We start from the raw sequence: 21,287 nt of genomic DNA, 5'->3' as shown, positions 1-21,287 counted from the left end.
TAGTGCCACCCCAGTAAGCGACCCCAACTGGGACACCAGTGCCCCCCAGTGCTCCCCAGTGCCCCCCAGTGCCCCCCAGTGCCCCCAGTGCCTCCCAGTGCCCCCCAGTGCCTCCCAGTGCTCCCCAGTGCTCTCCAGTGCCTCCCCAGTGCCTCCCATCTCCTCCCCGTGAGCTCCAGTGCCCCTAGTGCCACCCCAGTAAGTGACCCCAACTGGGACACCAGTGCCCCCCAGTGCTCCCCAGTGCCCCTCAGCGCTCTCCAGTACCCCCCAGTACCCCCCAGTACCCCCCAGTGCCTCCCAGTGCCCCCCAGTGCCCCCCAGTGCCCCCCAGTGCCTTCCAGTACCCCCCAGTGCCTCCCATCTCCTCCCCATGAGTTCCAGTGCCCCTAGTGCCACCCCAGTAAGTGACCCAAACTGGGACACCAGTGCCCCCCAGTGCTCCCCAGTGCCCCCCAGTACCCCCCAGTACCCCCCAGTGCCTCCCAGTGCCCCCCAGTGCCTCCCAGTACCCCCCTACACAGGCAGGGCTGGTGGCACATTGGCACACGCGTGTGCAAGGCGTGGTGTGCAGATCACGCGGGGGGCGGGGGGGGGAGCACACGTGCGGGGACGCGGGCGGGGGCTGCAGCCGTGTCCCGCCGGCCTCCGTGCACACGCGTGTGCAGCAACATCGCACACACGTCCCGCAGCCGCACACGCGTGTGCGCGCCTGGGCACCGCTGAGGGTGAGGGGCACACGCGTGTGTGCACGGCGGGGGGGGGGGCTCCCGCGTGTGCGAGGGGGGCGCGTGCACACGCATCTCCGTGCATGTTGGGGGCCACACGCTTGTGCGTCCTCACACACGTGTGCGTGGAGCACGTGTAGGGTGCTTGCACGGGGATTGCACGCGTGTGCTCTGTCTGTGTCCCTCCATGTGTCCCCATGTCCCTGGTGTCCCCATGTCCCTCCGTGTGTCCCCATGTCCCTGGTGTCCCCATGTCCCTCCATGTCCCCATGTCCCTCCGTGTGTCCCCATGTCCCTGGTGTCCCCATGTCCCTCCATGTGTCCCATGTCCCTGATGTCCCCATGTCCCTCGTGTCTCCCTGTCCCTCCATGTGTCCCATGTCCCTGGTGTCCCCATGTCCCTGATGTCCCCATGTCCCTGGTGTCCCCGTGTCCCTCCATGTGTCCCATGTCCCTGGTGTCCCCATGTCCCTGGTGTCCCCGTGTCCCTGGTGTCCCCGTGTTCCTGGTGTCCCCATGTCCCTGGTGTCCCCGTGTCCCTGGTGTCCCCGGGGTCAGGGTGTCCGGTGTCCCGTGTCCCCGGGGTCAGGGTGTCCGGTGTCCCCAGGCAAGGGGCCGCAGACCCTGCTGGCCGGGCAGCGCCTCGATGACAACGAGTGGCACGCGGTGCGAGTCGTGAGGCGCGGGCGCAGCCTCCAGCTCTCCGTGGACAACGTCACCGTGGAAGGTGGGACAGGGGGACAAGGGACAGGGGGACATGGGAACAGGGGACACGGGTGCAGGTCACCTGGGCAGGGCTGCAGATCCCAGGAGCCTCAGGTCCATGGGGACACAGATTCGGGTCCAGGGGACAAGGTGACAGGGCTGCAGGTGCGTGGGGACGTGGTGATGGGGCTCCAAGTCCATAGAGTGATGGTGGTGGGGCTGCAGGTCCATGGGGACAAGGTGATGGGGCTGCAGGTCCATGGTGAAGGGGCTCCAGGTCCATGGGGACATGGTGATGAGGTTCCAGGTCCATGGGGATGGGGCTCCAGGTCCATGGGGACATGGTGAAGGGGCTCCAGGTCCATGGGGACATGGTGATGAGGCTCCAGGTCCATGGGGATGTGGCGACAGGGCTGCAGGTCCATGGGGACATGGTGATGGGGCTCCAGGTCTGTGGTGATGGGGCTCCAGGTCCATGGGGACATGGTGATGGGGCTGCAGGTCCATGTGGACATGGTGATGGGGCTCCAGGTCCATGGGGATGTGGTGATGGAGCTCCAGGTCCATGGGGACGTGGTGATGGGGCTGCAGGTCCATGGGGACGTGGTGATGGGGCTCCAGGTCCATGGTGATGAGGTTCCAGATCCATGGGGACATGGTGATGGGGCTGCAGGTCCATGGGGATGGAGCTCCAGGTCCATGGGGACATGGTGATGAGGTTCCAGGTCCATGGGGATGTGGTGATGGGGCTGCAGGTCCATGGGGACATGGTGATGGGGCTGCAGGTCCATGGTGATGGGGCTGCAGGTCCATGGGGACGTGGTGATGGGGCTGCAGGTCCATGGGGACATGGTGATGGGGCTCCAGGTCCATGGGGCTGGAGCTCCAGGTCCATGGGGATGTGGTGATGGGGCTGCAGGTCCATGGGGACATGGTGATGGGGCTCCAGGTCCATGGGGATGAGGTTCCAGGTCCATGGGGACATGGTGATGAGGTTCCAGGTCCATGGGGACATGGTGATGGGGCTGCAGGTCCATGGGGACATGGTGATGGGGCTGCAGGTCCATGGGGACATGGTGATGGGGCTCCAGGTCCATGGTGATGAGGTTCCAGGTCCATGTGGACATGGTGATGGGGCTCCAGGTCCATGGGGACATGGTGATGGGGCTGCAGGTCTATGGGGACGTGGTGATGGGGCTCCAGGTCCATGGTGATGAGGTTCCAGGTCCATGGGGACATGGTGATGGAGCTCCAGGTCCATGGGGACGTGGTGATGGGGCTCCAGGTCCCTGGGGATGGGGCTGCAGGTCTATGGGGACGTGGTGATGGGGCTCCAGGTCCCTGGGGACGTGGTGATGGGGCTCCAGGTCCCTGGGGATGGGTCTCCAGGCCCACGGGCACGTGGGTGACGGTCCCGGTGCCCCCTCAGGGCAGATGTCGGGCACCCACACCCGCCTGGAGTTCCACAACATCGAGACGGGCATCGTGACGGAGCGGCGCTTCCTGGCCGTGGTGCCCTCCAACTTCTTGGGCCACCTGAGCGGGCTGCTCTTCAACGGGCTCCCCTACCTGGACCTCTGCAAGAACGGCGACATCAGCTCCTGCGAGCTCAACGCTCGCTTCGGCCGCCGCGCCATCGTGGCCGACCCGGTCGCCTTCCGCGGCCGCGGGGCCTTCGTGGCGCTGGCCACCCTGCAGGCCTACGCCTCCATGCACCTCTTCTTCCAGTTCAAGACCACGGCGCCCGACGGCCTCATCCTCTTCAACGGCGGCAACGGCAACGACTTCCTCGTGGTCGAGCTCGTTAAGGGGTGAGAGGGCTCGACGGGGGCGTCCTGGGCACCTCCTGGGACCTTGGGGACCTCCTAAACCTCCTAGAACCTCAGGGGCCTCCTGGGGATGTTGGGAACCTCCCAAACCTTGTAGGACCATGGGGACCTCCTGAACATCATGGGACCTTGGGGACCTCCTGAACCTCCTAGAACCTCAGGGGCCTCCTGGGGATGTCAGGAACCTCCCGAGCCTCGTAGGACCATGGGGACCTCCTGGGGACCTCCTAAACATCATGGGACCTTGGGGACCTCCTGAGACACCAATAGAGTTTTTGGGGACCTTGGGGTCCCCCTGAACCTCCTGGGACCTTGAGGACCTCCTGAGATGCCAGTAGAGTTGTGGAGACCTCAGGGACTCCTTGAACCTTGTAGGACCATGGGGACCTTCTTGGGTTTCTGGGGACCTGGTGGGACCTCCTGAACCTCCTTGGGTTCCTGGAGATCTGGTGGGACCTTGGGGACCTTCTGGGGTTTCTGGGGACCTGGTGGGACCTCCTGAACCTCCTTGGGTTCCTAGAGATCTGGTGGGACCTTGGGGACCTCCTTGGGTTCTTGGGGACCTGGTGGGACCTTGGGGACCTCCTGGGGTTCCTGGAGACCTGGTGGGACCTTGGGGACCTCCTTGGGTTCCTTGTGTTCCTGGAGACCTGGTGGGACCTTGGAGACTTCCTTGGGTTCCTAGAGATCTGGTGGGACCTTGGGGACCTCCTTGGGTTCCTGGAGATCTGATGGGATCTTGGGGACCTCCTTGTGTCCCTGGAGACCTGGTGGGACCTCCTGAACCTCCTTGGGTTCCTGGGGTTCCTGGTGGGACCTCCTGAACCTCCTTGGGTTCCTGGGTTTCCTGGGGACCTGGTGGGCCCTTGGGGACCTCCTTGTGTTCCTGGGGTTCCTGGTGGGATCTTGGGGACCTCCTTGGGTTCCTGGGGTTCCTGGGGACCTGGTGGGCCCTCGTGTCCACCTGGGTTCCCGGAAGGTGCTGGAAGCCGCCGCCGGGCGCCCCTTGCAGGTACATCCACTACGTCTTCGACCTGGGCGAGGGCCCCTCGCTCATGAAGGGCAACTCGGAGGCCCCGCTGCACGACGGGCGCTGGCACGAGGTGTCGGTGTCGCGCGAGGGGGGGAACCTGCACGGGCTGCGCGTGGACGGCCGCCCCGTGACCCAGCACGGCCAGGGCGCCCACAGCCTCGACCTCAAGGGTGAGGGACCCGCAGGCGTCGCCGGGGGGCGGGGGGGGCCACCTAGGGAGATCTTTTGGGGCACCTGGTGGGACCTCCTGAACCTCCTTGGGAATCTTCTTGGGTTTCTGGGGACCTGGTGGGACCTCGGGGATCTCCTTGTGTTCCTGGAGACCTGGTGGGACCTCCTGAACCTCCTTGGGTTCCTGGAGACCTGATGGGACCTTGGGGATCTCCTTGGGTTCCTGGAGACCTGGTGGGACCTCCTGAACCTCCTTGGGTTCCTGGGTTTCCTGGAGACCTGGTGGGACCTTGGGGACCTCCTTGTGTTCCTGGGGACCTGGTGGGACCTCCTGAACCTCCTTGGGTTCCTGGAGACCTGGTGGGACCTCCTGAACCTCCTTGGGTTCCTGGGTTTCCTGGAGACCTGGTGGGCCCTTGGGGACCTCCTTGTGTTCCTGGAGACCTGGTGGGATCTTGGGGATCTCCTTGTGTTCCTGGAGACCTGGTGGGATCTTGGGGATCTCCTTGTGTTCCTGGGGACCTGGTGGGACCTTGGGGACCTCCTTGTGTTCCTGGGGACCTGGTGGGACCTCCTGAACCTCCTTGGGTTCCTGGGTTTCCTGGAGACCTGGTGGGACCTTGGGGACCTCCTTGTGTTCCTGGGGACCTGGTGGGACCTTGGGGACCTCCTTGGGTTCCTGGAGACCTGGTGGGACCTTGGGGACCTCCTTGGGTTCCTGGGGACCTGGTGGGACCTTGGGGACCTCCTTGGGTTCCTGGAGACCTGGTGGGACCTTGGGGATCTCCTTGTGTTCCTGGGGACCTGGTGGGACCTTGGGGACCTCCTTGGGTTCCTGGAGACCTGGTGGGACCTCCTGAACCTCCTTGGGTTCCTGGAGACCTGGTGGGACCTCCTGAACCTCCTGGGGTTCCTGGAGACCTGGTGGGACCTCCTGAACCTCCTGGGGTTCCTGGAGACCTGGTGGGACCTCCTGAACCTCCTTGGGTTCCTGGAGACCTCATGGGACCTTGGGGACCTCCTGGGGTTCCTGGAGACCTGGTGGGACCTCCTGAACCTCCTTGGGTTCCTGGGGTTCCTGGGGACCTGGTGGGATCCCTTGGTCCCCACGGGTGGGTTTGGGGGCCTTTCGGGGGGTCTCGCCGCATCTCTCACACCTTGGGGTGGGTTTTAGGGTGGTTTGGGGTGTCCGGGGGGGGTCATTTTGGGGTGTGCTGCTTGTGGTTTGGGTTTCTCTCTCTCTCTCATCCCTTGGAGATGTTTCAGGGTGGGTTTTGGGGTGTTTTAGGATGATTTTGGGGTGTTTTCGTCGTGCTTGGGGTCTTTCTGCGTCTCTCACACCCCTGAGGATGTTCTGGGGGTGGTTTTGGGGTGGCTTTCGGGGGTCTCCATCCTCCTGTCCCCCCCCCCCTTCCAGGCGAGCTGTTTGTCGGGGGGGCCCCCCCCCAGCTTTTGGGGCGCCTGCCCAGGCTGGTGGCCTCGCGCGGCGGCTTCCAGGGCTGCTTGGCCTCCCTCGACCTCAACGGGCGGCTGCCCGACCTGCTGGGGGACGCGGTCAGCCGGGGGGGACACGTCCAGAGGGGCTGCGACGGTGAGGGGGGGCTGCGGGGATGGAGGGGGGGTATGGGGGGGATAGGGGGGGCATTGAGGGGCTGGGGAGGGGGATATGGGGAGTATGGGGGGGTATGATGGGGTATTGGGGGGCTGGGGAGGGGGATATGGGGGGGATTGGGGGGCTGGGGAGGGGGATATGGGGGGTATGGGGGGGTATGATGGGGTATTGGGGGGCTGGGGAGGGGGATATGGGGGGTATGGGGGGTATGGTGGGGTATTGGGGGGCTGGGGAGGGGGATATGGGGGGTATGGGGGGTATTGGGGGGCTGGGGAGGGGGATATGGGGGTGTGAGGGGGTATTGGGGGGCTGGGGAGGGGGATATGGGGGTGTGAGGGGGTATTGGGGGGCTGGGGAGGGGGATATGGGGGTGTGAGGGGGTATTGGGGGGATATGGGGGGTATGGTGGGGTATTGGGGGACTGGGGAGGGGGATATGGGGATATGGGGAGGGATTGGGGGGCTGGGGAAGGGGATATGGGGGGTATGGGGGGTATGGGGCTGGGGAGGGGAATTTGGGGGTGTGATGGGGTATTGGGGGGCTGGGGAGGGGGATATGGGGGGTATGGGGGGTATTGGGGGCTGGGGAGGGGGATAGGGGGGTGTGAGGGGGATATGGGGGGATATGGGGGGTATGGTGGGGTATTGGGGGGCTGGGGAGGGGGGTACAGGGGGGATATGGGGGGTATTGGGGGCTGGGGAGGGGGATATGTGGGTGTGAGGGGGTATTGGGGGGGATATGGGGGGTATGATGGGGTATTGGGGGGCTGGGGAGGGGGGTATGGGGGGGTATGGGGGGTATGATGGGGTATTGGGGGTTGGGGAGGGGGTTATGGGGGTACAGGGGGTATTAGGGAGTTGGAGAGGGGAATATGGGGGATATAATGGGGTATTGGGGGGCTGGGGAGGGGATTATGGGGGTATTGGGGGGTATTGGGGGTATTGAGGGGTGTGATGGGGTACTGGGGGGCTGGGGAGGGAGAGATGGGGGTACAGGGGGGCCAGGGTGGCACGTTGTCGCACGAGGACGCACGAGGGAGGCGAGCGGGGGGTACGGGGGGGCTCGGGGGGGTGCGGGGGCTCCGGGAGCCCCCCGTGACGCGGGTGCCCGCAGGCCCCAGCACGACGTGCACCGAGGAGTCGTGCGCCAACCAGGGCGTGTGCCTGCAGCAGTGGGACGGCTTCGCCTGCGACTGCTCCATGACGGCCTTCGCGGGGGCCGCCTGCAGCGAGCGTGAGTGCACGAGGACACGGGGACACGGGGACACGGGGGACACGGGGACACGGGGATATGGGGGTAGATGAAGTGAGCGTGAGTGCACGAGGACACGGGGACACGGGGACACGGGGGACACGGGGACATGGGGACATGGGGGTAGCTGAAGTGAGTGTGAGTGCACAAGGACACGGGGACACGGGGAACACGGGGACATGGGAACATGGGGATATGGGGATAGATGAAGTGAGTGTGAGTGCACAAGGACACGGGGACACGGGGACACGGGGGACACGGGGACATGGGGACACAGGGATATGGGGGTAGATGAAGTGAGTGTGAGTGCACGAGGACACGGGGACACGGGGACACGGGGATATGGGGGTAGATGAAGTGAGCGTGAGTGCACGAGGACACGGGGACACGGGGACACGGGGGACACGGGGACATGGGGGTAGCTGAAGTGAGTGTGAGTGCACAAGGACACGGGGACACGGGGACACGGGGGACACGGGGACATGGGGGTAGCTGAAGTGAGTGTGAGTGCACAAGGACACGGGGACACGGGGACACGGGGATATGGGGGTAGATGAAGGGAGTGTGAGTGCACGAGGACACGGGGACACGGGGAACACGGGGACATGGGGACATGGGGATATGGGGATCGATGAAGTGAGTGTGAGTGCACAAGGACACGAGGACACGGGGACATGGGGACACAGGGATATGGGGGTAGCTGAAGTGAGTGTGAGTGCACGAGGACACGGGGACACGGGGGACACGGGGACACAGGGGACACAGGGACATGGGGACATGGGGGTAGCTGAAGGGAGTGTGAGTGCACGAGGACACGGGGACACGGGGGACACAGGGACATGGGGACACAGGGATATGGGGATAACTGAAGTGAGTGTGAGTGCACGAGGACACAGGGACACGGGGACATGGGAATAGATGAAGTGACTGTGAGTGCACGAGGACATGGGGACACAAGGACACGGGGACATGGGGACATGGGGATATGGGGACAGATGAAGTGAGTGTGAGCGCACGAGGACACAGGGACACGGGGGACACAGGGACACAGAGACATGGGGACATGGGGGACACAGGGACATGGGGACATGGGGATAGCTGAAGTGAGCGTGAGTGCACGAGGACTCGAGGACATGGAGAACATGGGGACACGGGGACACGAGCATGGCTGCAGTGAGCGTGAGTGCGCACAGACACGACGACATGGGGACAGTAAGCGTGAGTGCACGGCGACCGTGAGTGTGAGGACACGGGGTCACACAGACACGGGGGCCATGTAACTGCAGGGGGACACAGGGAACACAAGGACGTGGGGGACACTGGGGCCTCGCACGGGGGGCTGCGCGCCCCCACGGGCCTTGCACGAGGGGTCTGTGCCCCTTGCACGAGGTGCTCGTGGCCTCGTGTCCCTTGCACGAGGAGTCTGTGCCCCTTGCACGAGGTGCTCATGGCTTCGTGTCCCTCGCACGAGGAGTCTGTGCCCCTTGCACGAGGAGTCTGCCCCTTGCACGAGGTGCTCATGGCCTCGTGTCCCCTATGGGTCTCTATGGGGTCCCTATGGGTCTCTATGAGTCCCTGGGGGTCCCTATGGGGTCTCTATGGGTCCCCACTGGTTGTTATGGGGCAGCCGTGGGTCCCTGAGGGTCTCTGTGAGTCCCTATAAGTCTCTACGAGTCCCTATAGGGGCTCTATAGGGTCTCTATGCGTCTCTGTGGGTCTCTATGGGTCTCTATGGGTCCCTATGGGTCCCTATGGGTCTCTATGGGTCTCTATGGGTCTCTATAGTTCTCTATGGGTGTCCATAGGTCTCTATAGCTCTCTATGGGTCTCTATAGGTGTCTTCTATGGGTCTCTATAGGTCTCAATGGGTCTCTATAGGTGTCTATATGTGTCTGTGGGTCTCTATAGGTCTCTATAGGTCTCTATGGGTCTCTGTGGGTGTCTATGGGTCTCAATGGGTCTCTATAGGTGTCTATAGGTGTCTGTGGGTCTCTATGGGTCTCTATAGGTCTCTATGGGTCTCTGTAGATGTCTATGGGTCTCTATGGGTCCCTATGGGTTGTGGTGGGTCTCCGTGGGTCTCTATAGGTCTCTATAGGTGTCTGTGGATCCCTATGGGTCTCTATGGGTCTCTATGGGTCTCCATAGGTCCCTGTGGGTCTCTGTAGTTCTCTATGGGTGTCTGTGGGTCTCTATGGATCTCTGTAGGTCTCCATAGGTGTCTATGGGTCTCTATGGGTCTCCGTGGGTCTCTATGGGTGTCTATGGGTCTCTATAGGTCTCTATGGGTCTACATGGATCTCTATAGGTGTCTATGGGTCTCTATGGGTCTCTATAGTTGTCTATGGGTCTCTGTGGGTCTCTATAGGTGTCTATAGGTCTCTGTGGGTCTCTATAGGTCCCTATGGGTGTCTGTGGGTCTCTCTATGGGTGTCTATGGGTCGCTATGGGGTCTCTATGGATCTCTATGGGTCTCTATGGGTCCCTATAGGTTTCTATGGGTCTCTATGGGTCTGTATGGGTTTGTATGGGTTTCTATGGGTCTCTACAGGTCTCTATGGTTGTCTCTATGGTTCTCTATGGGTCTCTGTGGGTCTCTACAGGTCTCTATGGGTCTGTATGGGTTTCTATGGGTCTCTACAGGTGTCTACGGGTCTCCGTGGGTCTCCGTGGGTCTCTCTAGGTGTCTATAGGTGCCCGTGGGCCCCTATAGGTCCCCGCCGGCCCCGCCCCGCCCCGCCCCCTCCCGCCCCTCCCGCTGCAGCAGCCGCCGCCGCCGCCCCACGGCCCGGGGAGCCCCACAGCGCCCTAGAGCGCCCCTCGAGCGCCCCACAGCGCCCCCCAGCGCCCCCCAGCGCCCCACGGAGCCCCCAGCGCCGCCCCACGGAGCCGCCGGAGCCGCCCAGGCCAGAGACCCCCCAGCCCCACATCCCCCCCCCAGCCCCACAGCGACCCCAGACCCGCATCTCCATCCTCCTCCATCCTCCTGCATCCTCCTGCATCCCCCATCCACCCCCCCCCGGCCCCAAACCCTCCCTCCCACCTCCTCCAGCCCCCCCAGCCCCTGCCCCACATCGCCCAGCCCCCCCCCCACCCCCCCAACCTCCCTTCCCCCTGCCCCACAGCCCCCCCCAGCCCCACATCCACCCCCCATCCATCCATCCATCCATCCCCCCCAATCCCCCATCCATCCATCCCCCCCTCAGCCCACAGCCCCTCCCAGCCCCCCATCCAGCCCCCCAGCCCCCCATCCAGCCCCCCCAGCCCCAAATCCATCCCCCTCCTCCATCCAGCCCCCCCCACCCCCACATCCATCCCCCCCCAGCCCCACATCCATCCCCCCCAGCCCAAATCCATCCCCCTCCTCCATCCAGCCCCCCCACCCCCACATCCATCCCCCCCAGCCCCCCATCCATCCACCCCAGCCCCAAATCCATCCTCCTCCTCCATCCAGCCCCCCCCACCCCCCCATCCATCCCCCCCAGCCCCAAATCCATCCTTCTCCTCCATCCAGCCCCCCCCACCCCCCCCATCCAGCCCCCCCAGCCCCAAATCCATCCTCCTCCTCCATCCAGCCCCCCAGCCCCAAATCCATCCCCCCCAGCCCCCCATCCATCCCCCACCCCTACATCCATCCCCCCCACCCCCACATCCAGCCCCCCCAGCCCCCCATCCATCCCCCCAGCCCCAAATCCATCCCCCTCCTCCATCCAGCCCCCCCCACCCCCACATCCATCCCCCCCAGCCCCCCCATCCATCCCCCCCATCCATCCCCCCCCAGCTCCACATCCCTCCGAGCCCCAAATCCATCCCCCTCCTCCATCCAGCCCCCCCCACCCCCACATCCATCCCCCCCACCCCCCCATCCATCCCCCCCCCAGCCCCACATCCCTCCGAGCCCATCCCCCCCTCCTCCTCCCCATCCCCAAATCCCCCCCCCACCCCCATCCCTCCCTCCATCCCCCCCCCGCAGCCCCCACATCCCCCCCCCCCCCGGACGATGCTGGACCCCCTGTGAGCGCCCCCCCCCCCGCCCTGGCCCCCCCCGCCTCGGGCCCCCCCCTCGCCCCCCCCCCGCATGCGCTGAGCCCCGGGGGGGGGATCGGGACCCCCCGAGGGGGGGGCGCTCGCCTCCCCCCAGGCCCCTCGAACGGGGACGCCCCCCCGCTCCTAGGGGGGGGCTGCACCCCCCCTCCCGCCGGGGGGGGGGCCACCGCGACCCGGTTTGGGGTGACTCGAGGCCCCCCCAGCCCCATTTGGAGGGGATTCAGGCCCCCCCCTGCCCTTTTCTAGGGGGAGATTCGGGGACCCCCCCTCCCAGCCCCATTTTGAGGGGATTTGGGCCCCCCCAGCCCTTCTCTGGGGGGAGATTTTGGGGATCCCCCCCCTCGCCCCATTTGGAGGGGATTCAGCCCCCCCAGCCCTTCTCTGGGGGGAGATTTTGGGGATCCCCCCCCCTCAGCCCCATTTAGAGGGGATTTGGGCCCCCCCAGCCCTTTTCTAGGGGGAGATTTTGGGGATCCCCCCCCTCCAGCCCCATTTTGAGGGGATTCAACCCCCCCAAGTCCTTTTCTAGGGGGAGATTTTGGGGATCCCCACAGCCCCTTTTTGCCCCCCCCCCCCCATTTCAGGGCCCCCCTTTCTCTCCCCCCATCCCATCCCTCCCTTTGGGGTCCCCCCCTGCCCTGGGCGGCTCCTCCCCCCCCCCCCCCTCAGACCCCCAATTTTGGGGTCCCCTCAGCTCAGGGTCCCCTCGGTGCTGGGGTCCCCGGTTTTGGGGTCTCTCACTTCCAGAGTCTCCCAGTTTGGGGTCCCCAGTCCCTTCAGACCCTCCCAGTCTCCCTGATTTGGGGTCTCTCTCCCCAGTCCCCCCAGTTTGGGGTCTCCAGTCCCCCCAGTCCCCAGTTCGGGGTCCCTAGTCCCCCTGTTTTGGGGTCTCTCTCTCCCCAGTCCCACCAGTCCCCCCCAGTCTGGGGTCTCGCTCCCCAGTCCTTCCAGTTCAGGTTTCCCAGTGCCCTCAGTTTGGGGTCTCTTGTGCCCCCAGTCCCCCCAGTTTGGGGTCTCTCTCCCCAGTCCCCCCAGTTTGGGGTTTCTCGTGTCCCCAGTCCCCCCAGTTTGGGGTTTCTCGTGTCCCCAGCTCCCCCAGTCCCCCCAGTTCGGGGTCTCCAGTGCCCCCAGCTCCCCCAGTCCCTCCAGTTGGGGGTCTCCCTCCCTAGTTCGGGGTCTCTAGCTCCCCCAGTCCCCCCAGTTGGGGGTCTCCCTCCCCAGTTTGGGGTCTCCAGTGCCCCCAGCTCCCCCAGTCCCCCCAGTTCGGGGTCTCCAGCTCCCCCAGTGCTCCCAGTTGGGGGTCTCCCTCCCCAGTTCGGGGTCTCCAGCTCCCCCAGTGCTCCCAGTTGGGGGTCTCCCTCCCCAGTTCGGGGTCTCCAGCTCCCCCAGTCCCCCCAGTTCGGGGTCTCCCTCCCCAGTTTGGGGTCTCCAGCTCCCCCAGTGCTCCCAGTTGGGGGTCTCCCTCCCCAGTTTGGGGTCTCCAGTGCCCGCAGCTCCCCCAGTCCCCCCAGTTCGGGGTCTCCAGCTCCCCCAGTGCTCCCAGTTGGGGGTCTCCCTCCCCAGTTCGGGGTCTCCAGCTCCCCCAGTCCCCCCAGTTCGGGGTCTCCAGCTCCCCCAGTGCTCCCAGTTGGGGGTCTCCCTCCCCAGTTCGGGGTCTCCAGCTCCCCCAGTCCCCCCAGTTCGGGGTCTCCAGCTCCCCCAGTGCTCCCAGTTGGGGGTCTCCCTCCCCAGTTTGGGGTCTCCAGCTCCCCCAGTGCTCCCAGTTGGGGGTCTCCCTCCCCAGTTCGGGGTCTCCAGCTCCCCCAGTGCTCCCAGTTGGGGGTCTCCCTCCCCAGTTCGGGGTCTCCAGCTCCCCCAGTCCCCCCAGTTTGGGGTCTCCAGCTCCCCCAGTGCTCCCAGTTGGGGGTCTCCCTCCCCAGTTCGGGGTCTCCAGCTCCCCCAGTCCCCCCCGTTGGGGTCCCAGTCCCCCGTGCCCCGCGGGGCCCCGATGCGGGGGCGCTGACCCATGGGGGCGCTGGGGGTGGCGCTGCTGGCGCTGGGGGTGCTGGCGGCTCCGGGGGGCCCGGCCCGCGTCTCCTCCAGCCTCTCCACCACCCACCACGTCCACCACTTCCACCGCGCCGGCGCGCCCGTCGCCATCAACCGCGCGCCCTTCCTCACCCGCCGCGCCCACGGTGAGTCCTGCCCTCGGCCTCGGCGGCTCCTCCGCATCTTCATCCTCCTGGGACTCTCCTCCTCCTCCTCATCATCATCATCCCCAGGCCGGGGACCTGCATTTATCAACCTTCTCATCATCTTCATCCTCCTGGGACTCTCATCATCCTCATCCTCATCCTCATCATCATCATCATCATCATCATCCTCATCATCCTCCTCCTCATCATCATCATCCCCAGCCCGGGGACCTGCCTTCATCAACCTTCTCATCATCTTCATCCTCCTGGGACTCTCATCATCCTCATCCTCATCATCCTCATCCTCATCATCATCCCCAGGCCAGGAACCTGCCTTCATCAACCTTCTGATCATCTTCATCCTTCTGGGACTCTCATCGTCGTCATCATCATCATCATCCTCATCCTCATCATCCCCAGGCCGGGAACCTGCCTTCATCAACCTTCTCATCATCTTCATCCTCTTGGGACTCTCATCATCATCCTCATCATCCTCATCATCCTCATCATCCTCATCATCCTCATCATCATCCCCAGGCCAGGAACCTGCCTTCATCAACCTTCTCACTATCTTCATCCTCCTGGGACTGTCATCATCCTCATCCTCATCCTCATCATCATCCTCATCCTCCTCATCATCATCCCCAGGCCGGGGACCTGCCTTCACCAACCTTCTCATCATCTTCATCCTTCTGGGACTCTCATCATCATCATCATCATCATCATCATCTCCAGCCCAGGGACCTGCCTTCATCAACCTTCTCATCATCTTCATCCTCCTGGGACTCTCCCCATCATCATCCTCATCCTCATCATCATCATCATCCCCAGGCCGGGGACCTGCCTTCATCAACCTTCTCACTATCTTCATCCTCCTGGGACTCTCATCATCATCCTCAGCCCCAGGACCCAGTTTTCATCCTCCTCCTCATCCTCCTCCTCCTCTTCATCATCCTCCTCATTCTCAGCCTGGGGACCAGCTTTCATCAACCTCCTCAGTATCTTCATCCTCCTTGGGTCTCTTCTCATCATCCTCCTCAGCCTGGGGACCCAGTTTTCCTCCTCCTCCTCCTCATCCTCCTCATCCTCGGCCTGGGGACCAGATTTCATCAACCGCCTCATCATCTTCATCCTCCTTGGGGCTCCCCTCATCATCCTCCTCAGCCTGGGAACAGGCGTTATCAACCTCTTCAGCATCTTCATCCTCCTTGGGTCTCTCATCATCATCCTCCTCTGTGCCATCTTCATCCTCCTTGGGTCTCTCATCATCATCCTCCTTGGCGTCTTCATCCTCCTGGGGCCTCTCCTCATCATCTTCCTCAACCCTGCCTTCCTCAACCTTCTCATCATCATCCTCCTCACCATCCTCATCCTTGGCATGGGGATCCAGCTTTCATCAACGCCCTCAGCATCTTCCTCCTCCCTGGGTCTCTCATTGTCATCCTCCTCAGCCCGGGGACCTGCCTTCATCAACCTCCTCATCCTCCTCCTCCTCCTCATCCTCCTCCTCCTCCTCATCCTCCTCCTCTTCATCATTCTCCTCGTCCTCAGCCTGGGGACCAGCTTTCATCAACCTCCTCAGCATCTTCATCCTTCTTGGGTCTCTTCTCGTCATCCTCCTCAGCCTGGGGACCCACCTTTCATCCTCCTCTTCATCCTCCTCTTCCTCCTCCTCCTCTTCCTTCTTCTCATCCTCAGCCTGGGGACCCACCTTTCATCCTCCTCCTCCTCATCATCATCCTCCTTGAGACCCCGGCCTTCATCAACCTCCTCATCATCTCCATCCTCCTCCTCAACCTCTGGGTCCCAGCCTTCATCCTCCTTCTAGAGACCCCAACCCTCTTCTTCCTCCTCTTCCTCCTCTTCCTCCCCTCTTCTTCTTCCTGGGGACCCCAAAACCCCACTCTTCTTCCTCCTCTTCATCTTCCCTCTGCTTTGAGGGTGTCCCCAGACCAACCTTCCTCCTCCTCCTCCTCCTCCTCCTCCTCCTCCTCCTCCTCTTGAGGACCGTGCCCTTCATCCTCCTCCTCCTCCTCCTCCTCCTCCCCAGCTGTGGTGGACGGGGGGGTCCAGGCTGGGTCTGGAGGGGTTGCCACCCCCCCCGACTTTGCACACGCGTGTGCACACAGGGCTGGGGGGGGCTGGTGGTGTGAGGTGGGGGGTGTGTGTGTGCACGAGGGGTGCACACGCGCGTGTGTGTGTGTGTGTGAGGGGTGCAGCCCTCGTGCGAGCCCTGATCCTCGTGCGAGCCTCGTGTGCGAGCCCTCTGTGAGCTCCGTCCTCGTGCAAGGCCTGGCTCTTGTGCAAGCTCTACCCCTCGTGCGAGGCCCTCCCTCGTGCGAGCCCTCGCTCGGTGCCCCCCCCCCCCCAAAAGGGGGTTCCTGGGATTTGGGGGTGCTGGGAGCCCCCCGTCCATGTTGGGGTCCCCTGGGTGCCCCGCTTTGGGGGGTCCCAGAGTTTGGGGTCCCTGGTACCCCACTATCAGGGTTGGGGGTCCCTGGGGTCCCCGATATCGGGGATGGGGGGGTCTGTGGGTTCCCCAATATGGGGTTTCCCGTGTTTTGGGGATCCCTGGGTGCCCCAATATGGGGGTCCCCAGGTTTTGGGGGTCCCTGGGTGCCCCATTATCAGGGTTTGGGGTCCATGGGTGCCCCAATATGGGGGTCCCCAGGTTTTGGGGGTCCCTGGGTGCCCCATTATCAGGGTTTGGGGTCCCTGGGTGCCCCAATATGGGGGTCCCCAGGTTTTGGGGGTCCCTGGGTGCCCCATTATCAGGGTTTGGGGTCCACGGGTGCCCCAATATGGGGGTCCCCAGGTTTTGGGGGTCCCTGGGTGCCCCATTATCAGGCTTTGGGGTCCACAGGTGCCCCGATATTGGGGATGGGGGGGTCCTCGGGTGCCTCAATTTGGGGTTCCCTGGGTTTTGGGAGTCTCCGGGTTCCCCAATATGGGGGTCCCCGAGTTTGAAGGGTCCCCGTGTTCCCCAATAAGGGGTTCCCCATGCTTGGGGGTCCCCGGGTGCCCCAGTCGGGGGGTCCCGGGTGCCGTGGCTGACCCCCCCCCTCCCCGCAGCGGGCACCACCTACATCTTCGGGAAGGGGGGGGCGCTGATCACCTACACGTGGCCCCCCAACGACCGGCCGAGCACCCGCGCTGACCGCCTGGCGCTCGGCTTCAGCACCCACCAGCGCGACGCCGTCCTGCTGCGCGTCGAGAGCGCCGCCGGCCTCGGGGACTTCCTCCAGCTCCACATCGTGAGTGCTGGGGGGCACCTGGGGGGCCGGGGGGGCACCTATGGGGTGGCTATGGGGCAGCTATGGGGCTGGGGGGGGCAGCTGTGGGGCTGGGGGCTATAAGGCTGAGTGTCCAGGGCACCACAGGGCTCGATGACCTCCTCCAGCCCCACATCGTGAGTGCTGGGGGGCACCTATGGGGCTGGAGGGGCAGCTATGGGGCAGTTATGGGGCTGGGGGGGCAACTGTGGGGCTGGAGGGGCAGCTATGGGGCTGGAGGGGCAGCTATGGGGCAGTTATGGGGCTGGGGGGGCAACTGTGGGGCTGGGGGCCACGGGGCTGAGCATCAAGGGCACCACAGAGCTCAATGACCTCCTCCAGCCCCACATCGTGAGTGCTGGGGGGCACCTATGGGGCAGCTATGGGGCTGGGGAGGCAGCTATAGGGCAGCTATGGGGCTGGGGGGACAGTTATGGGGCTGGGGGGGTACCTGTGGGGCTGGGGGGGCAGCTGTGGGGCTGGGGGCCATGGGGCTGAGCATCAAGGGCACCACAGGGCTCAATGACCTCCTCCAGCCCCACATCGTGAGTGCTGGGGGGCAGCTATGGGGCTGGAGGGGCAGCTATGGGGCTGGAGGGGCAGCTATAGGGCAGCTATGGGGCTGGGGGGGCAGTTATGGGGCTGGGGGGGTACCTGTGGGGCTGGGGGGGCAGCTGTGGGGCTGGGGGCCATGGGGCTGAACATCAAGGGCACCACAGGGCTCAATGACCTCCTCCAGCCCCACATTGTGGGTGCTGGGGGGCAGCTATGGGGCTGGAGGGGCAGCTATGGGGCTGGAGGGGCAGCTATAGGGCAGCTATGGGGCTGGGGGGGCAGTTATGGGGCTGGGGGGGCAGTTATGGGGCTGGGGGGGCAGCTGTGGGGCTGGGGGCCACAGGGCTGAGTGTCCAGGGCACCACAGGGCTCGATGACCTCCTCCAGCCCCACATCGTGAGTGCTGGGGGGCACCTATGGGGCAGCTGTGGGGCTGGGGGGGCAGCTATGGGGCAGCTGTGGGGCTGGGGGCCATGGGACTGAGCCTGGAGAACGTGGCCGGGGGTCGCTGTGGGTCTCCACAGGCTCAGGGGGCCGTGGGGGTCCCTGTGGGGTGCTATAGGTCACTCTATTGATCGCTATAGGTCACTATTGATCACTATAGGTCACTATTGATCGCTATAGGTCCCTGTGGGTCTCTCTGTGGGTCTCTCTGTGGGTCACGCCGTGGGTCACCGTGGCTCTCTGCAGGCTCAGGGGGCCATGGGGGTCCCTGTGGGGTGCTATAGGTCACTATTGATCGCTATAGGTCACTATTGATTGCTATAGGTCCCTCTGGGTCACTCTGTGGGTCTGTGGGTCACTCCACGGGTCACTCTGTGGGTCACGCCGTGGGTCACTATGAGTCTCCACAGGCTCAGGGGGCCGTGGGGGTCCCTGTGGGTTGCTATAGGTCACTCTATTGATCGCTATAGGTCACTCTATTGATCACTATAGGTCACTATTGATCGCTATAGGTCCCTCTGGGTCACTCTGTGTGTCTCTCTGGGTCACTCTGTGGGTCCCTGGGTCACTCTGTGGGTCACGCCGTGGGTCACTATGAGTCCCCACAGGCTCAGGGGGCCGTGGGGGTCCCTGTGGGGTGCTATAGGTCACTGTATTGATCACTATAGGTCACTATTGATCGCCATAGGTCACTATTGATTGCCATAGGTCCCTGTGGGTCACTCGGTGGGTCACTCTGTGGGTCACTCGGTGGGTCCGTGGGTCACGCCGTGGGTCACTATGGGTCTCTGCAGGCTCAGGGGGCCGTGGGGGTGCTGTTCAACGTGGGCACCGAGGACATCGCCCTGGAGGAGCGCGGGGCCCCCGTCAGCGACGGCCGCTTCCACGTCGTCCGCTTCACCCGCAGCGGCGGCAACGCCAGCCTGCAGCTCGACGGGGGCCCCCTGCACGAGCGCTACCCGCCAGGTACCGCCCCCCCCACCCCCCCAGCCCCCCACCACCCCACCAGCCCCCCAAAACCCCCACAGCCCCCCCCAGCCCCCCACAACCCCCCCCCAACCCCCTGCCCCCCGACCTCTCGTGCCGCACGAGCCCCCCTCGTGCCCGCTCGGCGCCGTCCCCTGCCCCCCAATTGCCCCCCCGAGCCCCTTGTTGCCCCCCAAGTGCTGCCCCCCCACCCCCGAGCGCCCCCCCCCACCCCCCCCACTAAAGCCCCCCTAAAGGCCCCATAAACGCCCCCAAAAACGCGAGCGCGGGGACGTCACGGGGACGTCACGGGGACACCAACAGCCCTGCCACCTCCCCCACCCCCCAGACCCCCCCCGGCCACGGCCATGGTGGCCACAACACGGCTCTGGTGGCCACAACACGGTCCTGGTGGCCACAACACGATCCTGGTGGCCACAACACGGCTCTGGTGGCCACAATGTGGTCCTAGTGGCCACAACACAGTCCTGGTGGCCACAACGTGGTCCTGGTGGCCACAACACGGTCCTGGTGGCCACAACAAGGCCCTGGTGGCCACAACACGGTCCTGGTGGCCACAACGTGGTCCTGGTGGCCTCAACACGGTCCTGGTGGCCTCAACACGGTCCTGGTGGCCTCGACACAGCCCCGGTGGCCACAACACGGTCCTGGTGGCCACAACACAATCCCAGTTGCCTCAACATGGCTCTGGTGGCCACAACACGGTCCTGGTGGCCACAACGTGGTCCTGGTGGCCTCAGCACAGCCCTGGTGGCCACAACACGGCCCCAGTGGCCACAACACAGTCCTGGTGGCCACAACACAGTCCTGGTGGCCACAACACAGCCCCGGTGGCCACAACGTGGTCCTAGTGGCCACAACACGGCCCCGGTAGCCACTTCATGAGGTTAGGGCCGTGTCACGATGCCGGTAGCCCCGTCACGGGGCTAGCGGCCACGCCACGATGCCAGCGGCCGTGTCACAGCGCTGGTGGCCGAGCCACGATGCCGGTGGCCGAGTCTCCGTGCCAGTAGCCACGTCACGGTGCCGGTAGCCACATCACGGTGCCAGTAGCCACGTCACGGTGCCAGTAGCCGCGTCACCACCCCAGTGGCCACTTTGCGATGCTGGTCGCCACGCCACCGTGTCAGTGGCCGTTTTGCGACGCCAGTAGCCGTGTCCCCGCGCCGGTGGCCCCGTGGCGGTGCCGGTAGCCGTGTCCCCGCGCCGGTGGCCCCGTGGCGGTGCCGGTAGCCGTGTCCCCGCGCCGGTGGCCCCGTGGCGGTGCCGGCGGCCGAGGCCGTGGCCGTAACCGCTCTTCTCCTCCCTCCGAAGGCAGCGGGGACAGCGAGCGGCTGGCGCTGGCGCGGCAGCGCATCCCCTACCGCCTGGGGAGGGTGGTCGATGAGTGGCTGCTCGACAAAGGTAACGGCGCCCCACACCCCGCCCCACAGCGGGGACCCCCAGCTCGGGGACCCCCCACACCTGGGAGCCCCGGATCTGAGGGCCCCGCGGAGCTGGGATCCCCACGGGTCTGAGGGACCCAGAGATCTGGGACCCACGATTTGGGGATCCCCACACCTGGGACCCACAGATCTGAGGGCCCCGCGGAGCTGGGATCCCCACGGATCTGAGGGACCCAGAGATCTGGGACCCCCAGGTCGGGGACCCCCCCACACCTGGGACCCACAGATCTGAGGGCCCCGCGGAGCTGGGATCCCCACAGATTTGAGGGACCCAGAGATCTGGGACCCATGGATCAGGGATCCCCACGGACCTGGGACCCAGAGATTTGGGACCCACGGATCCGGGATCCCCACACCTGGGACCCCCAGATCTGAGGGCCCCATGGAGCTGGGATCCCCACGGGTCTGAGGGACCCAGAGATCTGGGACCCACGATTTGGGGATCCCCCACACCTGGGACCCACAGATCTGAGGGCCCCGCGGAGCTGGGATCCCCACGGGTCTGAGGGACCCAGAGATCTGGGACCCACGATTTGGGGATCCCCCACACCTGGGACCCACAGATCTGAGGGGCCCACGGAGCTGGGATCCCCACGGATCTGAGGGACCCAGAGATCTGGGACCCACGATTTGGGGATCCCCCACACCTGGGACCCCCAGATCTGAGGGCCCCACGGAGCTGGGATCCCCACAGATCTGAGGGACCCACGTCTGGGAACCCCACAAATCTGGGACCCCCAGATCTGAGGGCCCCATGGATCTGGGATCCCCACGGATCTGGGACCCAGAGGTCTGGGACCCCCAGGTCGGGGATCCCCACGGATCTGGGACCCACGGATCTGAGGGCCCCACGGATCTGGGATCCCCACAGATCTGGGATCCCCACAGATTTGAGGGACCCAGAGATCTGGGACCCATGGATCAGGGATCCCCACGGACCTGGGACCCAGAGATCTGGGACCCACGGATGGGGGATCCCCACACCTGGGACCCCCAGATCTGAGGGCCCCACGGAGCTGGGATCCCCACAGATC

At 64.8% G+C, this 21,287-nt stretch overlaps 1 protein-coding gene across 10 annotated transcripts in view; it reads left to right on the top strand.

The window, feature by feature from the left end:
* Positions 1-21,287, top strand: part of LOC138735132 (neurexin-2-like) — a 59,236-nt gene that overhangs the window by 25,563 nt on the left and 12,386 nt on the right. For 6 of the 10 annotated variants that reach the window (XM_069883028.1, XM_069883026.1, XM_069883027.1 and 3 more), the window contains 8 exons: positions 1,336-1,455; positions 2,863-3,244; positions 4,275-4,465; positions 5,884-6,057; positions 7,192-7,311; positions 16,623-16,804; positions 18,616-18,787; positions 20,123-20,212. In XM_069883028.1, the coding sequence (XP_069739129.1) occupies positions 1,336-1,455; positions 2,863-3,244; positions 4,275-4,465; positions 5,884-6,057; positions 7,192-7,311; positions 16,623-16,804; positions 18,616-18,787; positions 20,123-20,212 (1,431 nt within the window). Of the gene's footprint in view, positions 1-1,335; positions 1,456-2,862; positions 3,245-4,274; positions 4,466-5,883; positions 6,058-7,191; positions 7,312-13,287; positions 13,551-16,622; positions 16,805-18,615; positions 18,788-20,122; positions 20,213-21,287 lie in introns of those variants that run through there. The other 4 variants (XM_069883031.1, XM_069883030.1, XM_069883029.1 and 1 more) reach the window with 2 other exon arrangements.

This window comes from Phaenicophaeus curvirostris, unplaced genomic scaffold (genome assembly GCF_032191515.1).
Source record: "Phaenicophaeus curvirostris isolate KB17595 unplaced genomic scaffold, BPBGC_Pcur_1.0 scaffold_480, whole genome shotgun sequence".
Classification (NCBI taxonomy): domain Eukaryota; kingdom Metazoa; phylum Chordata; class Aves; order Cuculiformes; family Cuculidae; genus Phaenicophaeus; species Phaenicophaeus curvirostris.
The sequence above is the reverse complement of the archived record's forward strand: the minus strand, read 5'-3'. Positions and strand labels throughout refer to the sequence as shown.